General features: G+C 35.8%; 1 protein-coding gene across 1 annotated transcript; it reads right to left on the bottom strand.

The window, feature by feature from the left end:
- Nucleotides 1-863: 863 nt before the first annotated feature.
- HCAR (coenzyme F420 hydrogenase family / dehydrogenase, beta subunit family) lies at nucleotides 864-18,087 on the bottom strand. The gene is made up of 19 exons (XM_089995851.1): nucleotides 17,939-18,087; nucleotides 17,756-17,852; nucleotides 17,574-17,658; nucleotides 16,744-16,855; nucleotides 15,714-15,798; nucleotides 15,559-15,600; nucleotides 15,391-15,469; nucleotides 14,133-14,184; nucleotides 13,977-14,039; nucleotides 13,510-13,607; nucleotides 12,913-12,948; nucleotides 12,743-12,804; nucleotides 11,787-11,814; nucleotides 2,663-2,742; nucleotides 2,488-2,557; nucleotides 2,335-2,392; nucleotides 1,521-1,579; nucleotides 1,317-1,411; nucleotides 864-1,228 (listed from the first exon to the last, which is right to left on the bottom strand). Exons 1-19 carry the CDS (start codon nucleotides 18,003-18,005, stop codon nucleotides 1,138-1,140), a joined length of 1,359 nt encoding a protein of 452 aa, XP_089851977.1. The 5' UTR covers nucleotides 18,006-18,087; the 3' UTR covers nucleotides 864-1,137.
- Between the last annotated feature and the right edge of the window lie 255 nt (nucleotides 18,088-18,342).

Below are 18,342 nucleotides of genomic sequence, written 5' to 3'. Positions count from 1 at the left end.
GGGTGTTCACAATCCTCTGTCTTCATCATCCTCTTGCTCGCCAGCTTCGCATCGAAGGGTAAAGCCGCAAAATTCAGACAATTCACAAGTTCACCATGAAGGCTCCAACGGTTCAGAGACCTCCACCACCACCACTATCACCACAACCAACAGTAACAGCACCAATTCACTGGCTAGCTTTCCTGAGTTTGGTAGTGAAGTGTTTAGAGATGATGGAAATGGTGAGTTATGGAGCAGCAACGATGCGGTGAGGTTTTCTTTGGAGGGGATGGATGCCGGTTGGTTGACATGCCCTAAGGGCTTCCCTGTGAGTATAGAAGACAACCGTTTCTCATCTTTTGAATGGGGGAAAGGGGAGGAGATGCTGAGCTTCGATCCCATGCACTTAGGTTGGTGCGCTTAAGCTCACAGCCTCGTATATTTTGAACTGGAGGATGTGGGTGACTCCAAAAAAAGGTTGTATCTCGTGTAGTTTGATAGATATGCATGTCGTATACTCATGTCATATGTGATGATGGTTTGTCCATTGATGACTGTAAATATGCACGTGTAGCACATCCCTGTCTGAATGTCCATTTTGTGGATAAAAACCTATGCCTAAGCAGTTTGCTATAAAAAATTGTTTACCATAGTTTTTTTTAGGGAGAGTTTACCATAGTTACCGTTCGATCAAACTGAGAGAGAGAGAGAGAGCTTATTGGGAAGTTTTGAATTACTTTGTTCTTTGAGGCAATCACTTCCAATTGGAAGGCCACAAGTATGATAAAATTCAAGTACGATAAAATTCAATCACCAGATGCTATGGAGGATTGCTTCGTGGTAGGCACATTTCAATGATAATGTAAAAACCAAACATCCAACTCTTTGAGAATACTATCATGGAAAAAACTCTTTGAGAATGCAATAAGTTTTGCAAATTTACAGAATCACATCTAATGCCTTTGATACCACCAAATATTTGAAAGTACTTGGACAAACCACCTCTGCAACTTAAAAGTTTGCTACTTTACACATTTGCACTTCAAGCTTCTGCTAATTCTCCCTAGGGATTTAAGCCTTCTCTTGGCGAATTATAGCACTCAACATATAAATAGCCTTCAGCTAATGTTGCACCAGAAGAATGGCAGATGTTCCCCATTACTTGTTTGAGAGCATTGAATCGATCTGGCCATTGTCGTTGTACATGTCTACGAGCTTCTTGGCATACGATGGCATGTGCTGCTCTGCTCTGTTTCATGAAACGCACCAAAGCAATTTTACTCTCAAAGAGTTGATGGCATTCATAAGATCAAGTCCATAATTGAAATCTTGCGTACCTGCGTTGGCCCCATGTACGGTATACATGTAGGAAGTTGCGGATTGTGTGATAGTCCAAGGAGTAACGTGCAAATTCAAGTCCTTTTGGCCCAATCTGCAGTTAGCCATGTATTTAGCAACATGCTGATATATATTCCATAAATCGGATCCACAACAAGAAGTATAATGGATTGATCTACCTGATTAACTAAAGGATTACTCACCAGATTAAGTATGAAGGCGATCAAATCACCAACAAACTTCGGAGTGGGAGAAATCTTCCCTGCAAATGCCAAGACATCGTTATGATTAACGACTTCATTTGTTGCAGAAAACAGAGACCAATACATTGTAGATGATGGACCAAGCTCAGAAAAGAAACAGTTTGGTCACAAATAACCAAATGCAGGCCCAGAATAAAACATAAGCTGTCGTAAAAAACAGTGGCAATGAGCTTAGTAGTTCCTGAACTAGTGGAGTTCGGCTCCCCAAGAATTATTGGAGTTCCATTTATTTGTCAAACTCAGCTTTCTAAACTAGCTCACGAAAGAACTTTAAAAAGTCAGATGTGATCTATATGCTTGTTTTTTATAGGAATCAGTTCTTAGAACATTTGATTCCGATGTATGGATAGGTTTTTATGTTTCAAAATCAACGGCATGCAATTTTCATAAATTTTTGAGGCTCTAAATACCATTTTTTTATCCAAAATTCATGATCCAAGAGTCAATTTATAGTAAATCAATCATCTGTACGGTCAGAATTTTGAAAAAAACACCAAAAATTTTCCATTGGCCGGGAGGGTTTTCATTGGGGAGGTTTTCATTTTATATACCTGGTTATGCATTTTAACAAGTTCTTCAGAGAAGGATGTGTATAAGACAATGAAAATCTTAGCAAGCTTAACCATAAACATCCTGAGTTTGGCGTGAGAGTCCCACTTGCGTTTAGGTATGCATCTGGATGATCACTGGCTTCAATTCGGCATAAGTATAGGAGATACAAGCATAAAGCAGTTAAAAACTAAACACTGTATACCTGATTTTGCTTGGTCATCTGCTATGACAGTCTGCATAACATATGGACGTCGATTTCCCTGGAATGCAACAGTTATATTGACCTATAAGTGAGAGAGAGAGAGAGACGTAATTTGTTCAGAAACTGAAAATAAAAGAATGGTATTGAACGTACACTGCTAACCGTAGGAGTGGTCTCCAAAAGATTTTCTATCAAACTAAGCATTTCTCTTCCACGTTGATTCCTGTCAATACAAATCAATAACCCATTTCTATCATGAACTACGAACCATCAATGACCTTGTGAACGGAAGAATATAAATTGGCCAGAGAAGGAATGTGGAACCCACCTAACAGTAATATATTGTGGATGCTGGTTCATACTAACACCTGCATATTTCGGTACTCCCATGTACCCAACTACTAAGTCCTGCAGGTTTAAAATCCTAATATGATAAGATATATAAGCATCTCAAATACTGCAAAAATCACTAGCATGCTTTTACTCAGAAAATCATTGATGTCAAAGTAATATGGGGAATATGTCCAAGGAGTGCCTTGTGGGATATCCTCAATATTTCACTTGTTTTTTTATAAGCTCAATATTTCACTTGGTTGCATATAATATTATGTGGCAAAAAATGGTCTATTCATGCCTCCTATTGATTTAAATATCCCAGAAATACCGTGTTTTGATGACCCACAAAGCTGGCATAAGGCTTGACGATAATGATGATTAGGTGAACTTGCCCAAGGCTTGCCAGTGTAGTTCTCAGGCATGTTAGCACGCCACATGGTTGTTCTTGTTTACCATTTTTCTCGTTTTTTGAAATTCCAAAAATCATGTTTTGCCTTTTATTTTTTATAATCCATGTGGAATAAAGAAGTTACTTCACAGGATGAACTCGTAGTGAATCAACTGGAACAAGTTTCTATAGGTCAAATTCACAGATGAACTTTTTCTAAAGTAGGATTTTTATCAAATGAAGACTTCATTCTAGGATGCAGCCATAGTTGAATGAAATATGATTTTTTCTGAGTTTTCATCTGTGGTCAAGTTGGAGCTTCGGACCCCAAAATCTAAGATCTGTATAAGCAAGAACTTCAGCAGAGCGAGTCTTAGTAGCATAGCTAGAATGTGTTCCTTGTCATTACATATATTCTAATTGACTGAAGATCATTATCGTTGAGTTTGGATTGATGCTACCATAATAAGATCACTAACTGTTTTTCTAGTAACTTTGAGGTTCCAAGTGGTATTCGAGTTTCTTTAATAATAACTTGACCAATGGTCACAAATATTCATATTTTCAAGCTATTACCAAGTACATATATGCAGTATCGCAACAGAAGCCTAATCCTTATCTGTTACGAAAGATGAAAAGAGAAAAAAAAAACTACAGGACGACCAGTTTTCTCACTATTAAGGAGGAGAATGGATTTAACTTTTTCAGGTAACACTTAGAATGCATAACTTCACAAATTAGCTGAAGACGACTTAGGGGCAGTGAGAGAGCACGGAACAGAAGAAGCAGAAGACTTCTTTTGGGTTTGGTGCAGTAATTGGACAGTTAAAAGGTAACATATCGGTACACAAATATCCAATTTAAACAATTTCCTTTTATATCTGTATGAGTCTATGAGATGCAGCATAAGCTGCAGTGCTTTGATGCTACCATAGATTAACATGCTCTCTCTCTCTCTCTCTCTCTCTCTCTCTCTCTCTCTCTCTCTCTCTCTCTCTCTCTCTCTCTCTCTCTCTCACACACACACACACACACACACACATGCTCCAGGCATGTGATTCTGTGCTATCACAGATTACTATGACAAGCTTCTCGTATAGCTTAGTCACAATTGTTAGAATTCTTAGGTCAAGTATATTCTTTATTTTCTGTTTAAAGAGAGAGAGAGACTTCATACTATTACTGCATTACATGCGCCTACAGGGATTTCAACACTCAAAAGGCATAAAGACAAAAGTTAACATTTCTACTTTCAAATGACTATACAATTAACACATTAATAAGCTACAAAACTACTGTGTATCAATAAACAGTTACATTATGCATGGTATGCCTATCATACATTTCTAATATGTATTTCCTAGGCACAATATGTAATGGATCTTTAAGTTACCCTATAGGTTTACAGTCTCTACATTAATCATAGTCACAAATATCGTTCTCGGCAAGGTAATTTTTTGAAATAATATAGGTTTAGTTGAAAAATCTAGGCACCTAAAATTTTAAAAAGAAAAAAATAAGATATAGAAAAGAAGTAAAAAGGTAAAACTAACTGATAATATTGTGATATTATCGTGACATATAGATAAATTGCCAATATTTTCAACATATGATGAGATATTTTCTTTAATATCATTTTATGAATTTATAGTGACACTTTCAAAATATGGCATATATTTGTGACTATGATATTAGTCACTTTAACCACAAGAAGTCTGAAGGGAAGCCACTGTTAATATATATATATATATATATATATATATTAACCGATATATGGAATGTCGGTTTAGTAAGCAACGAAGTAGTGATGGGAGTGTAGTGAAGCTTGGTGAGCAAGATATACCGGTGAATGATTATTTCAAATATTTGGGATCCATCATTCAAAAGTATGGAGAAATTGATGGAGATGTAAATCATAGGATAAAGGTTGGGTGGATGAAATGGAAAAGTGCTACTGGAGTGCTGTGCGATCGTAGAATGCCATTGCGGTTGAAGGGAAAGTTTTATAGGACGACTATTAGACCCGCTTTACTATATGGTACGGAATGTTGGGCTGCCAAGAGACATCATATTCAAAAAATGAGTGTAGCTGAGATGCGGATGCTTAGATGGATGTGTGGAAATACAATAAAAGATAAGATTCGGAACGAAGAGATACGTAAGAAGGTAGGTGTTGCACCCATTGAAAATAAGATGCGAGAGAATCGTTTACGGTGGTTTGGACATATTCGGCGAAGGCCTAATGATGCTCCAGTTAGAAGGTTGGAGAAATGGGAAAATATATTAGTTAAAAGAGGTCGGGGTAGGCCTAGGAAGACTTGGATGGAGATGATAGGAAAGGATATGAATGCTTTGAACCTCACCGAGGACATGGCGTTGGATAGAAATGATTGGAGGAAAAGGATTCATGTGGAAGACCCAAAATGAATTTCTTTTTTGGTTCATATCGCTGACCCCAATTGTTTTGGGATGTAGGCGTAGTTGTTGTTGTATATATATATATATATATATATATATATATATATATATAGGTATTGTAATAGTTAATGCCATATAGGGGTATTTTGATCTTTTCACTTATAATAATAATTGTTTATTAGAAATAATTAATAATATATTTTTTATATTCTTTATTTTTCTTTTTTTCTTTTTGTATTTTGTCTATTTGCCCTCCCCCCCCCCCCCCCCTCCCCCGCCCCATTAGAGTCGTTGGGGCCCCAACAATCATAAATATGCCAGTTGGGATCTCCCCAATGACTATGTTGGGAGCTCCCAATGGTCTCTCTCCTTTGTTGTGTATATAAATAGGGGATGTGCTTCTCCCTATTCTTTTATGATTTTTTCAAGCATATTATCAATAAAATTCTTATTCTTTAATTGCTTGTGTTGCCCCTAGTTAGGTCTTTGTATTGTCCCTTAGTAAACTTGTGCTTATACACTTTAGTTCTTGTATTGTGCCTTTGTATTGTCCACTCTTGGACTTGTATGTGTTTTAGCACTTTGTTCTTGTAATTTTGCTTACTTCATTACATGGTATCAGAGCAATAGTGCTTTTGGTCCTTTGGAAAAATGTTCATGATGCTTGTGAAACTCAAGCTAGAGAAACTCTTTTTACAGTTCTCTATATTTTTTCTTCCTTCTTCTATCAAGTCCAAATAGAGAATGAACAAAAAATATATATCTCCTTCAAATTAAATGGTTTCAACTATATGATGTGGGCATCCGTTATGGAAAATAACCTCAAAGGCAAGAAGTTTTCGGGATACGTGATGGACTCTATTTTGGAGCCTCAACTCAAACTCACTAAGTTGGAAGCAAGTAAAGAAACAACGTTGGAAGGAGATGCTCAAATTAAAGTCATTGAAGATCATTAAATCAAGGTAGAAGATTGGGAAAGCAAACATGCAAAAATTCTTACATAGTTCATGAACAATGTTGAGCTCAAAATATGTGCCAACATTGCTAAGTTTCAGAAAGCTAATGATGCATGATTCTTTATAAAGGGTATGTATACTAAAAAAGACCTTATAAGGTAATTTTCTCTTCAAGAAAAAATACGTACCATCAAACAAGGGGACATGAATCTCTGTGAATATTTTAGTACTTTTGGTACTTGAACCCAAATGGGTTGCTAGTGAGGATGTTGAGCTAAGAAGGGAACAAATGAAAACAGAGCATTTTTTTCAATTTTTACATTGGCTTAGGCCCAAATTTGAACAAGTAAGATCTTTTCTCCTCCATCGATCTAAATCTCTTTCTTTAAAAGATGTCATTGCCGAAATATGCCAAGAATAAACTCGTCTTGGTATGATTAAGGAAAGAGATGAAGTGTTGGTTGTTTCTAAACCCGACAATCATGTGAAATCTTACAAGCTTCCACACTTTGAAAGACAAAATAGCCATAATGGTAACTACAAAAGACTATTTGTCATCATTGCCATGAACTGGGGCATATAAGACCTAATTGCCCCAAGTGGAATGACTCTCTAAAGAACAAGGTGGCTTTCATTGAAGAATCCACACCAAAGAAGGATGAACTAAGTAAGGGAAGAACCCTTTTTTCACTTGCTCAATTATCGGAGGCACTTCAAAAATTACTCAAATCTCCATTTACATCGGGTGTTGCGATAGCCTCATCTTCTCCTCCAGGTATGTCTTCTTGGATCTTTGATTCAGGAGTCTCTTTTTATATGACACCTCATGAGAATGGTCTATCCAATTTATGCACTAATTCAAAAACTACTTATATTTTCACGGCCGATGGAACATCTTTGCAAATTAAAAATATTGGAATCTTAGATTCTTTTCAAAAAATTTGTGTACCAAAAGTTAGGGTTGTTCCACAACTAAATTTAAATCATTTTTCCGTTTCTCAAATTTTTGATCATGAATGTGAAATCTCCTTCTGATCTAAGGGTTGCTCTGTGCAGGATCTCTGGTTCAGGAAGCATATTTGATAAAGCCATAGTAGGGGAGATCTATACTTCATGGATTATCTAAATTTTCCTTCAGATTCTTTTTGTAATTATGTTCAAGATAAGGATATTGAAACTTGGCATAAAAAACTTGGACACCCAAGCTACTCAAAGATGTATCTTCTTCCTTTTGGAGAAAACTTTTGTAATGAAAAGATTTAATTTGCAAAAATTATATCTTTGAAAAGATTAAATCCATTTCTTTTCCTAATAGAGCTTTTGTCTCTAAGAGACCTTTTAAATTAGTGCATTCAGATGTTTGGAGACCTTTTCCCATCATATTAAAAGGAGGATATTCATATTACATTTTTTTAATAGATGATTTCACTAGATATGTATGGATCTGTAATGAAACTAGCGGAAGCCAAACAATGCAAAGCACTCTTTAGACGAGGAGCCAAGAACACAAGCACTTAAAGTGCATACGTAACCCACTAAGGGGTAAAGTGCCTAAACGGCAAAAATAAATATTATTGAAGAAGAAGAGAAGTGGGTTGAAAAACCCATAACATTACAAGAGGGAAAGCCCTCTGTTTATAGAGGATCAAAAGCAAGAGAGAGGGACCACAAGGGGGCTCCCTTCTAGTCGTTGGGAGCCCCAACGACTAGAAGAGTGGGGCCCCTTGTGGTCCTACATTATGAAAAAAAAGGTAAAAAGAAAGAAAAGTGAAAAACCTAAAAAGTAAAAAATACATGGATTTTACCAAAATACCCCTATCGGGTTTTTGGGTGTACAAAAAAAGAGAATACGTATATATATATACATATATATCTATATACATATGTATATATATAAGTATATGTATAGATATATATTTATATGTACATATTTTAACAGGATCTGCTTCCTTAACTTTAAATCTGACGTGTTCTCTTTCTTTAAAAAATTTTATATGATTGTCAAAAATCAATTTCAAAGCAACATTTATATTCTTAGATCTGATTTGAGTAGTGAATACTTATCAAATGAATTTCAAAATTATTTAGAACAAAATAAAATTTGTCAACAAAAGTCATGTCCTAGAATTCCCCAACAAAATGGATTAGCCAAGAGAAAACATAGACATATTATAAAAACCACTAGGACACTACTTATTTTTAAAGATATTCAAAAAAGTTTTTGGGCCGAGGTCACTCTAACATCAACGTATTTGATAAATAGAATGACCTCATCATTCTTAAAAAATGTATCTCCTTATGAAAAATTATTTGAAAGAACACCCAAATTTCAAGCGGTTGCAAATTTTTGGTTTTATGTGTTTTGTACTCTTACATAAAAGAGATAAATTGTCTCCAAAAGTCATTGAGTATATTCATGAGTTATGGAGAAAACAAAAAAAGATATAGATGTTTTGACTATAAGAGTAACAAACTATATATTTATAAAGATGCAACCTTTTTGGAAAATGAAAATGGTTTTGAGAGAACTAAGGAAAACAATGAAGTAGATTATACTTTTTTATTTGACCTCTTGCCACAAGAAGAGTTGACCTTTTGTGAAGATTCTTTGAATGATAATGGAGATAATACCTTAAATGATAATGATCATGATCATGTGAATTCAAATGATAGAATGCATAATCACCTATAAGAAATAACAATATTGTTGATAAACCCATACAAATATATACCCGGCATGAGCAAAAGAATCCTCTAAATGCTTTAGAAATTTTTTCACAAAATTCGTCTTTAGAAAAACCTCTCTTAGAAGATTCAATCGTGTCTCCAACCCACCAAGTAGGTTTGTATCTTATGACATATTGACACCATATTATAGATCATGTCTAATAGCATTACATTCCTATCATGAACTATCATATTATAATGAAGCTAAAAATCTTTCACAATGGGTTGAAGCAATGAATATAAAACTTAAAGCCCTTAAAAAAGCTAAAACATGGGAAATAACTTTATTACCCATAAAGAAGAAATCTATAGGACGTAGATGAGTTTTTAAGGTTAAAACCAAGAGTGATGGGACTCTACAAAGATATAAAGTTAGGTTAGTGGTCAAAGGATACTCTCAAGAATATGAAATTGACTACGAAGAAACTTTTGCCCCAGTAGCTAGAATGGCTACTGTTAGGACACTCATAGTCGTTGCATCTATTAAAAAATGACCAATATACCAACTAGATGTTAAAAATGTTTTTTTAAATGATGAACTAAATGAAAAGGTTTACCATGGATCCTTCGCCAGAGTTTTATATTGAAAAAGAAAAAATTCTTAAACTTAAGAAAGCTTTATATCGTCTTAAACAAGCTCTTGAAGCTTGGCATGATAAATTTAGTAATGTAATGACTCATTTGGGTTTTCATTATTGTTATATTGAGACTGCTCTTTTTGTCAAAAGTACAGGTTCTAAGGTTGTTATTCTTCTACTTTATGTATATGATATGATAATCACAACAACTGACAAGTAGAGAGAGTTAGTGATATTAAGAATATTTAAAAAAAAATTGATATGTCTGACTTAAGCCTTTTAAGATATTTCTTAGGCATTGAAGTTACGTACTCTCTCAGAGGGTATATTCTTTTTCAAATAAAACTTGTTGCTGATATTTGAACTAAGTCTGATATTTCAGATGACAAGAAGATAGAAACCCCTGAAGTGATTAATGCTAAATTAAAGCTGAAAGATGATACTCTGCTCGAAGCTCCTACTCCTTACCGCCAATTTGTTATTACTTACATGTTTATCACTCGGCCAGATATAGCTCATGCAATTCACTCTATTAGCCAGTTTCAGCATGCTCTGACCACTATGCACATGAGTTTTGTATTAAGAATTGTTAGATATATCAAGAGTACTATAACAAAGGGAGTTTTCTTATCCTCATCTTTTTCATTAGATTTACATGCATATATTGATGCTGATTGAGGAGGAAATCTCAATAATAGAGTCTCAACTACGGGTTTTTGTGTATTTTTAGGAGACTCTTTGATTTTGTAGATATGCAAAAAGCAACAAAAAGTATCCTTATTTTCAACAGAAGTTGAATATCTTGCAATGACTATGACAACTATCGAGCTTGTATGGCTAAGAAGCCTTCTCAGAGATATGGAAGTAATCATCTCAATACTTTTGAAGATGTGCCGCAATAATAAGAGTGCAATATACATTGTGAGTAACCACATCTTTCATGAGCGAACCAAACATATTGAGATGGATTGTCATTATATGCGTGATGAGTATCTGAGAGGAACTATTACGTTGTCGTATGTCACATCGAAATACCAACTTGCAGATTTATTTAACAAAGCTCTTCTTGCTCCTCGTTTTATTTTTCTCCTTAGCAAATTTTCGATCATTTTACCGTAAATTTGAGAGGGAGTGTTAAAATATATATATATATATATATATATATATATATATATGCTCGTGTATATATACATATTCATATATTTTAGGTATTGTAATAGTTAATGCCATATAGGGGTATTTTGGCCTTTTTACTTATAATATTAATTGTTTATTAGAAACAATTATTAATGTATTTTTTATATTCTTTATTTTTCTTTTTTACTTTTGGTATTTTGTCTAACCTTTGGCCCTCCCCATCATAGAGTCGTTGGGAGCTCCCCAACAACTCTATGTAGGGAAACTTTCGGTCATTTCACCATAAGTTTGAGAAGGGTGTTAAAATATATGTATGTATATATATATTCATATATTTTAGGTATTGTAATAGTTAATGCTATATAGGGGTATTTTAGTCTTTTTACTTGTAATAATAATTGTTTATTAAAACAGTTATTAATGTATTTTTTATATTCTTTAATTTTCTTTTTTACTTTTTGTATTTTGTGTAACCTTTGGCCCTGCCCCAACCATAGAGTCGTTGGGAGCTCTCCAATGACTCTATGTGGGGAGCTCCCAATGGTCTCCTTCCTTTGTTGTGTATATAAATAGGGGATGTGCTTCCCCCTTTTCTTCTATGCTTTTTCCAAGCATATTATCAATAAATCTCTTATTCTGTAATTGCTTGTGTATTGTCCCTTAGTGGACTTGTGCTTATGGACTTTGGTTCTTGTATTGTGCCTTTGTATTGTCCACTCTTGGCCCGTATGTGCTTTTGCACTTTGTTCTAATAATTCCGCTTACTTCATTATGCCACAACATAAGTGATCTAGGAAAGAAAAATGAGAAGCCTGATTAAGACAAGGAAAAGAATATCATTGAAGTCATTATTTCTCATAACAAAGAATGAAAGAATGCATTTTTTTCTATTGAAATCAGATCAGAACTTACCGCTAATGCATTAGTGTAATCAAAGCAGCTGCACGACTCATCACCAAGAAGCAAACATGTTAGGACAAGGTCGAAAATGAGACGGGATACAAGTTGGAAAAAAAACATGTATTTTTAGCAAACACAGCAATCCAAAATGCAATTAACGAAAGGGCAGTTTAAAGTGACCAAACATCAGAAAGTGTGTATCAAACAGACAATGGACAATATTTTTGTGAAGGGAAGCTATTGTTCATCATCAAACAGACCAACACCTAGTGTAAAATCTAAAGTAAAGACAGGATGAGGTATGTGAGCAAATCATAAATTTACTGGGGATGAAGATCGTCTTCACAAGCAACCATTATGTTCATTCGATGATGTATTGCCCTATTAAATAGTAAAACTCTGGGCACACTGTTGCAGTTTTATTATAGGGAGTGCCAATATGAGTTGGATAAGATAGGAATCAGAATGCACACATAAACATAGAAGGATAAAATTCCTTTAATACTTCACTCTAACATCAAATTGAGTTTAAGATGGAATTTCTATGACAACCACCAGGGACTCATAGATCTTATGGGTTTATTACATGTACTTGAGATGCAGAATATCTGATGGGAGCTATTTTAGCATGCTTAATGCCTCAGTCACCCAAGAAAAATAAAAACACCCAAATAAATCAGGTGATTCTCTGGATTCCTCGCACAATAAATGAGGATTAACAGAGAGACGTGGGGTCATAAAGGCATATCTATTAATGTGAACATTTAGGCCAAAAAATAGCCAAAAGTACCCATGCACAAAAGACTATCTTAGAGATGTGAAACAATTACAGGAAAAGAAAGCCAAAAATGATAACGATGCTTAGCATTATGTAACAATGATTGATCTGCAGAGTATTCAATAACAGTTCATAAAGCTTTAAAATAATTTTCAGAATTAGAACTGGGCAAAAACAATGAAAATCTAACCTGTAGCAAGAAGGTGCTATAACATCAACTAGTTCACTTGCCGGAAGACAGAAATAAGGAACCTGTTTTGGAGAGAGAACGGAGTTAAGATGAACTAATATAGTAAAATACTGAAGAAAAAACAGAAGGATGACTAATTGTTGGAAACAAGTATATGCAAACTTTTATACCTCCTCAATATGGCCATCCAAATGCTTTAAGTGGACCTGTTCACTAGAAATTCATTAAAGTTTAAAGATGATCATGAAGGATTCTCGCAGGAACAAACTTATCTATTGTTCATAATATCGCTATATAATATCACAAATGTGGATGTTCATGTAAGACATCTTAACAAGCAAAGGGCCAATAAATTAGAAAAAAAAAGATTAGAATTGTTCATGATTTGGCAGCTAATTACAAATCACATTCTCTTTACTTGGAACATTTCAGATGGATATCTTTATGGTTTTGCATCTGCAGATGTTAAATGCTTTTCTACCTATAGGAAATAGGAATTCTCTTGTAATTGCAAACTTGGAATCAATATAATCTAAGGAAAAAGATGGGGAAATGGCAGTGAAAGGACAAAACTTCATTTTGGTGAAGCACTCATAAGTAAAAGGCCCAAACGAAGCACTCAAGAATGGCAATTCAATGAACAAATTGATATGAGTAATTCCTGTGCTTAAGTAACTAGACTTATATGAATCATATATCAGAAAGAAAAGAATGCCAAGTGAGCAATTCAAAAGCTAACTCTCTTTAAAATAAGAAGCCAACAGTACCTTGTAATCTTGCATGAATTCATAATGTAGAACAGTCTCAGGATCACTGCTCGCAGCTTTTAAAAATTTCTCCAGCCCCTCCCGGGCTCCATTGTCAACTAAAAATAGAAAATGTTTAACCAAACAGAATTATCTCCAAAAAAATTCATCTGGAAAAAGATAAACTGGACCATTAATTTTTCAATATTTGGTGACCCAACAGATGGTACTGGAGTCATTTCCAAATGGCAAACAGGATCATTTGATCACTGGTCGGTCTTAGGCTCTTGGATGTTTGACTACCATGACTAGCATTCGCGACTGGATTGATCCAATATGATCCTACCATGTGACAGATGATTCTGTAACTTATGCTCATTTATTCTCAATAGTTTGACTTACCAAATTGGTTAAACAAGTCAGAAATATTGAAATTGACCACATAAAATATTCTAACTTAATAAAATTTGAAGCAATGTTCCACTCACCACAGTTGGTGCCAAGCACGTAAAGCTTATCTAAATTCAAATGGTGCTCTACAGATCGTAATGCTGCAGTTTCAGAAATGATTCTGCATTACAATAGTAGAAGTTACAAAGAAGCAAGTATTATATCTCCAAATGCCTGATAAGAAGATAGGAAACCTTGCACTTGGCAACCCACACCACAGAAAAGAAGACGCTTCACACCTGCTGCCTGCATATGTCAAAAGAGGTCAATGACTGGAAGAAAATATCCTCCGTGGAAAAAAAGAGAGGAAAGAAGACACTGGAAAGAGACAACTAGATGAATTCAAAAGAAGCTGTACTAATCAGTTGCTCCCACATAATCCAACAAAATCATAGACTACTGAAACAAGGTTATTAGATGTGTAGATTCATGATTTTGGATTGCTGCAAAGAGCCTGTTCTCATTTCCCTAAACATGGTCCAAATTTTCAAGCACCAACCGTGACACCTCTGTTCACCTTTCTCAACAAAAACTAACCACTCAAGTCTCAAAAGGGAAAATAAGAAAAATCTCAACCCTTTAAAGTTCTCCCCCAAGCAAAATTAATAACATATGGGTTACATTTAGTCTTTTGTAAAAAGTCGGGGAAAAAAAAAGTCCATCAGTCATTTATAGCTCTTGACTAGCATAACATCCATGTGCCTCAATAGCTTTTGATCTGTGGAATGCATTCTTGAAATGGAGTACAATCTTGTTTCCTTTTCTAACAAGAAAGTCCAGTATAAGCATATATTCACTATATGTAAACACAATAACACCAGCCAAGGTACACAATCCATGGGAGGCTTAGAGACAGCATCTAAATGATCCATCTGCTAGAACTAACAAAAGTAGCCTGGTGGAGCCATCTAAGTGCTCCTGACTTGCACAGCATCAGTCAACCTCAACATGCTTTGACCTATGGAATATATACTTCTGATGATGGTATAAATCGTTGTTACATTTTTTACAAGAAATCCACTGGAAAGACACATCATACTACATAAAAAGCACTCACAGAGTAAACTATGCAATAAACAAAGGAAAAAAGGTGCACAAGATGAGAAGTAGAAAAAAAAGGATTGCAAGTTACTCCCGAACACACAATTAAGCCTTCCCAGAGAAAAGGAAATGAGAACCGAGGTTCCAAAAGACTCTTCACATAAAATGCAAATTCAGTGTCTACGTGATATAGCTGCAGGGACTTTGTCATCCAATTTGAGATTTGACATCCCTCATATTGACAAAACGGCAACTCTATCTGAGTTCTGTCCACATATGTCTTCTATTTGTTCATAAATATCAAAACAACAAGATGGACTGAATTAAAAGAAACATGAGAAACTAAATGTCATAGTTAACAACAGTTGTGATTCTAAAGTCAAAGTATTTATGCTTCATCAGAAAAGACACCTCAACTAGGGCAAGGGTGTTCAAATTGGGAGACAATGTTGGCTTGACTCCTTTTGCCGCAAGAACCTCATCAGGTGTCCTACTCAAAAGGGTTGTGTTAGGAAACAATAAAACCTTACCAATATTATCATCGCTCAAATTTGATAAAACATGCATGTGAGCAAGTACCTGGCTAAAATGGGCCTTGGACTCAATCTATCCTCTGGATCACTGCATTTAAATTGAAAACCCATGCCATATCTCCAATATTAACAGGAGAAGCAAGAGAAGGTTCAAGAATAAGGGAGTTCTGTTTGCACGAGAAAGATTCTTTCTGTATATACCTCTGCACACAAATTACAGCATCAACCATGTTTGCCTTCAACATTTCCATTGCAATGGTTGTGACGATACCAGTCCACTGTGCTCCTGCATTACAGTCTTCAACCACTTAACACCGACATTTTGAACAAATAATGATTCAAAACAAAAAAATGATGAACCTATTCACTTCTTTAAATGATTCCTACCTCAAAACCTAATTGCTCAAGTCCAAAGACAAAAAGATAATATTTGATGGGCTTAAATCTTGGCTATTGGAAATAAAATCTAGTAGGGAAAACACAAAAAACAAATCATACTTGCAACCAAAATATTCTCCTCACATGTACATTTAGGTAATTATCATGAAGCAACATCATGTTGCAAGCGTGATGACAGAAGGTGGAGAATGTTGCTTCCATCACCTCTATGTTATGCACTTAATGCACTCAGAAAACATATTTTAGAAGAGAGTTCTTCGTAAAACTAAACTTGAGTATAAATGACAATTTTGATTGTCCTAGGCACCTTAACATATTTGAAGCTAATCAAGCACCTTCCATCCATGAGCCATACAGTGGAGCTGATTGAGAGATGAACCATTAAGCTTCATGTATCAGAAGCATGTGCCCAAATTCTTTGCCCTATGTTTTTCCATCTTGTCTTATAGTTTGATGACAGTGAGTTGGCTGAGCCCATTTAATAAAATACACAATAAGCAGAAATAAATACTAACAAAAAGTTGAACCATGAAGGAAAAAGAAAACAATGGTAATTTCCAGATCAACTCTAAGCTATACATATTACAACTTTTTTATTGAGATCTAGGATTTTGGAACCCCTAACATGGGGAGGAGCATGCCATTCTAATAGCATCAATACAATCTACATTCTGCACAGAAGTACATTTAAAAATTCCTAATGTGTTAAAAAATCAACTTCAGCAGAATTGAAGTGCTACAAGTATGGCACACAATTAGCCATTCAATAACTAAATAATTTATGTTCTCGTACATCAAGTCGGTTTTATGTAGGAAAAAATTATTTGAGTACCTTCAACAGGCTCCTTCTTTTTAGCATACAACAACTTCTCATGCACACCGAAATAAACATCATTCAATGAGCCCAAGTTCCTCCCTCTACCATGCACAGATGGCTCCAGAGCCTAAAAGAATTGAAGCAAGACAATTAGAAGGTAAAAGAAACTGAAAAAAAAGAATGACATTAATCGTATTTAAAACTAATACTGATTATTCACAAATGGCTCTTTTAAATTCTATTACTCGCATACAGGTTAGATATATAATTAAAAGCAGGAATCCATGGTTATTATATTATGTCGGATTATCACAGCAGTATGCTGTTTCCGCTAGCGAGGTGCCCATTAATGACAGATACGCTAGCGAGGTGCCCATTAATGACAGATACGCCAATCCGCATGGCGCATGTATGCACAAAAAAGGTTAAGTCTCCATCCCCTTCTAGGAGAAGAATTCAGTTATTTCAGTGCCGCGGGCATGAATCTTGGAGCAACCGATTGAACGGCATGTGTAACTCTCAATCTTTGAACTCACTAATGGCACAGTCAGTCAGTCACCAACTCCCTAAGAAGTTATCATGATCTCTCCCGCTCAATCTCTTCTAGGAAATAGCAATATCCTTATCAGAGAATACATGTATCTCCGGTACTCATGAAAGTTGCTCGTTATGCTATTTATTCGCACCGAAATCTACCATTTCTTACCATCACCATGACTTTCCAGCATACTAAAACAGAAAATCTCATGTGCAATAGATCCTCATACCCATAAAAAAGCAAAAAGAAACTAAAGCATTCATCATAACTAACCATGGACTCAGGAAATCAGAGGATGAAAGGTTACCTCTATCCTAGACATGCCATCCCCCAAGAAAGCGCAAGCGTCCTTGACATGGGCAATGTAATAAGTATCACACAACCCACAACGGCTGCATATACAACACCACCCACAACACCATCAGTACAAAATCACGCAAAACCACCAAGAAAACCAGCAGTAAAAAGAGAGAACCCCACAAAAAAAACCTGCAATGGTCCTTAGCGGGATAAACACCACCGGGCGGAATTGGTCTGGATCTCTCCCTCCAGTCCTCCCTCACTTTCCCAGAGCTCTTCTTTTCCCCTGTACCCACAAAAAAAACACAACTCGAAAAGAGACGCTCTTACGAACGAAAACAAAGGAAAACGATGAATGATCGGAGAGAGAACCCTGTACGGACGCGCGCGGGATGAAGTGCTTGGTCGCGACGACGTGAAGCCCCGGGATTGACGCCATGGATGCAGCGCCGAAGGGAGTTCTCCCTCTTTCTGGGTGGTGTGGTGGGGGCGGCGGCAGCAGCAGTGGCAGACGTTCACCCACACGTGCAGCCAGGAGAGGATAACGTCTTTTTGTAGCGTAGCCGTTGGTAAGAAACGGGTCGGTTCCGTGACAGACCCGGTATTTTTTAGCTGGATTTGTATTTTAATCTTTTTGTGATTTATAACCCGGCACGCCGCTTTTGATCTTTTGTCCGCCTCGATGACCTCCTGCCAATATGCTCTTCTTGTCTAGGCTCTGGATTGGTACTGGGATCTACTTCAGAACTTGGATCACCGTGACTATCCTACACCTC

This window comes from Nuphar pumila, chromosome 2 (assembly GCF_984573655.1).
Source record: "Nuphar pumila chromosome 2, dmNupPumi1.hap1.1, whole genome shotgun sequence".
In the NCBI taxonomy this organism is placed as follows: Eukaryota; Viridiplantae; Streptophyta; class Magnoliopsida; order Nymphaeales; family Nymphaeaceae; genus Nuphar; species Nuphar pumila.
This window is presented reverse-complemented; position numbering and strand designations above follow the sequence as displayed.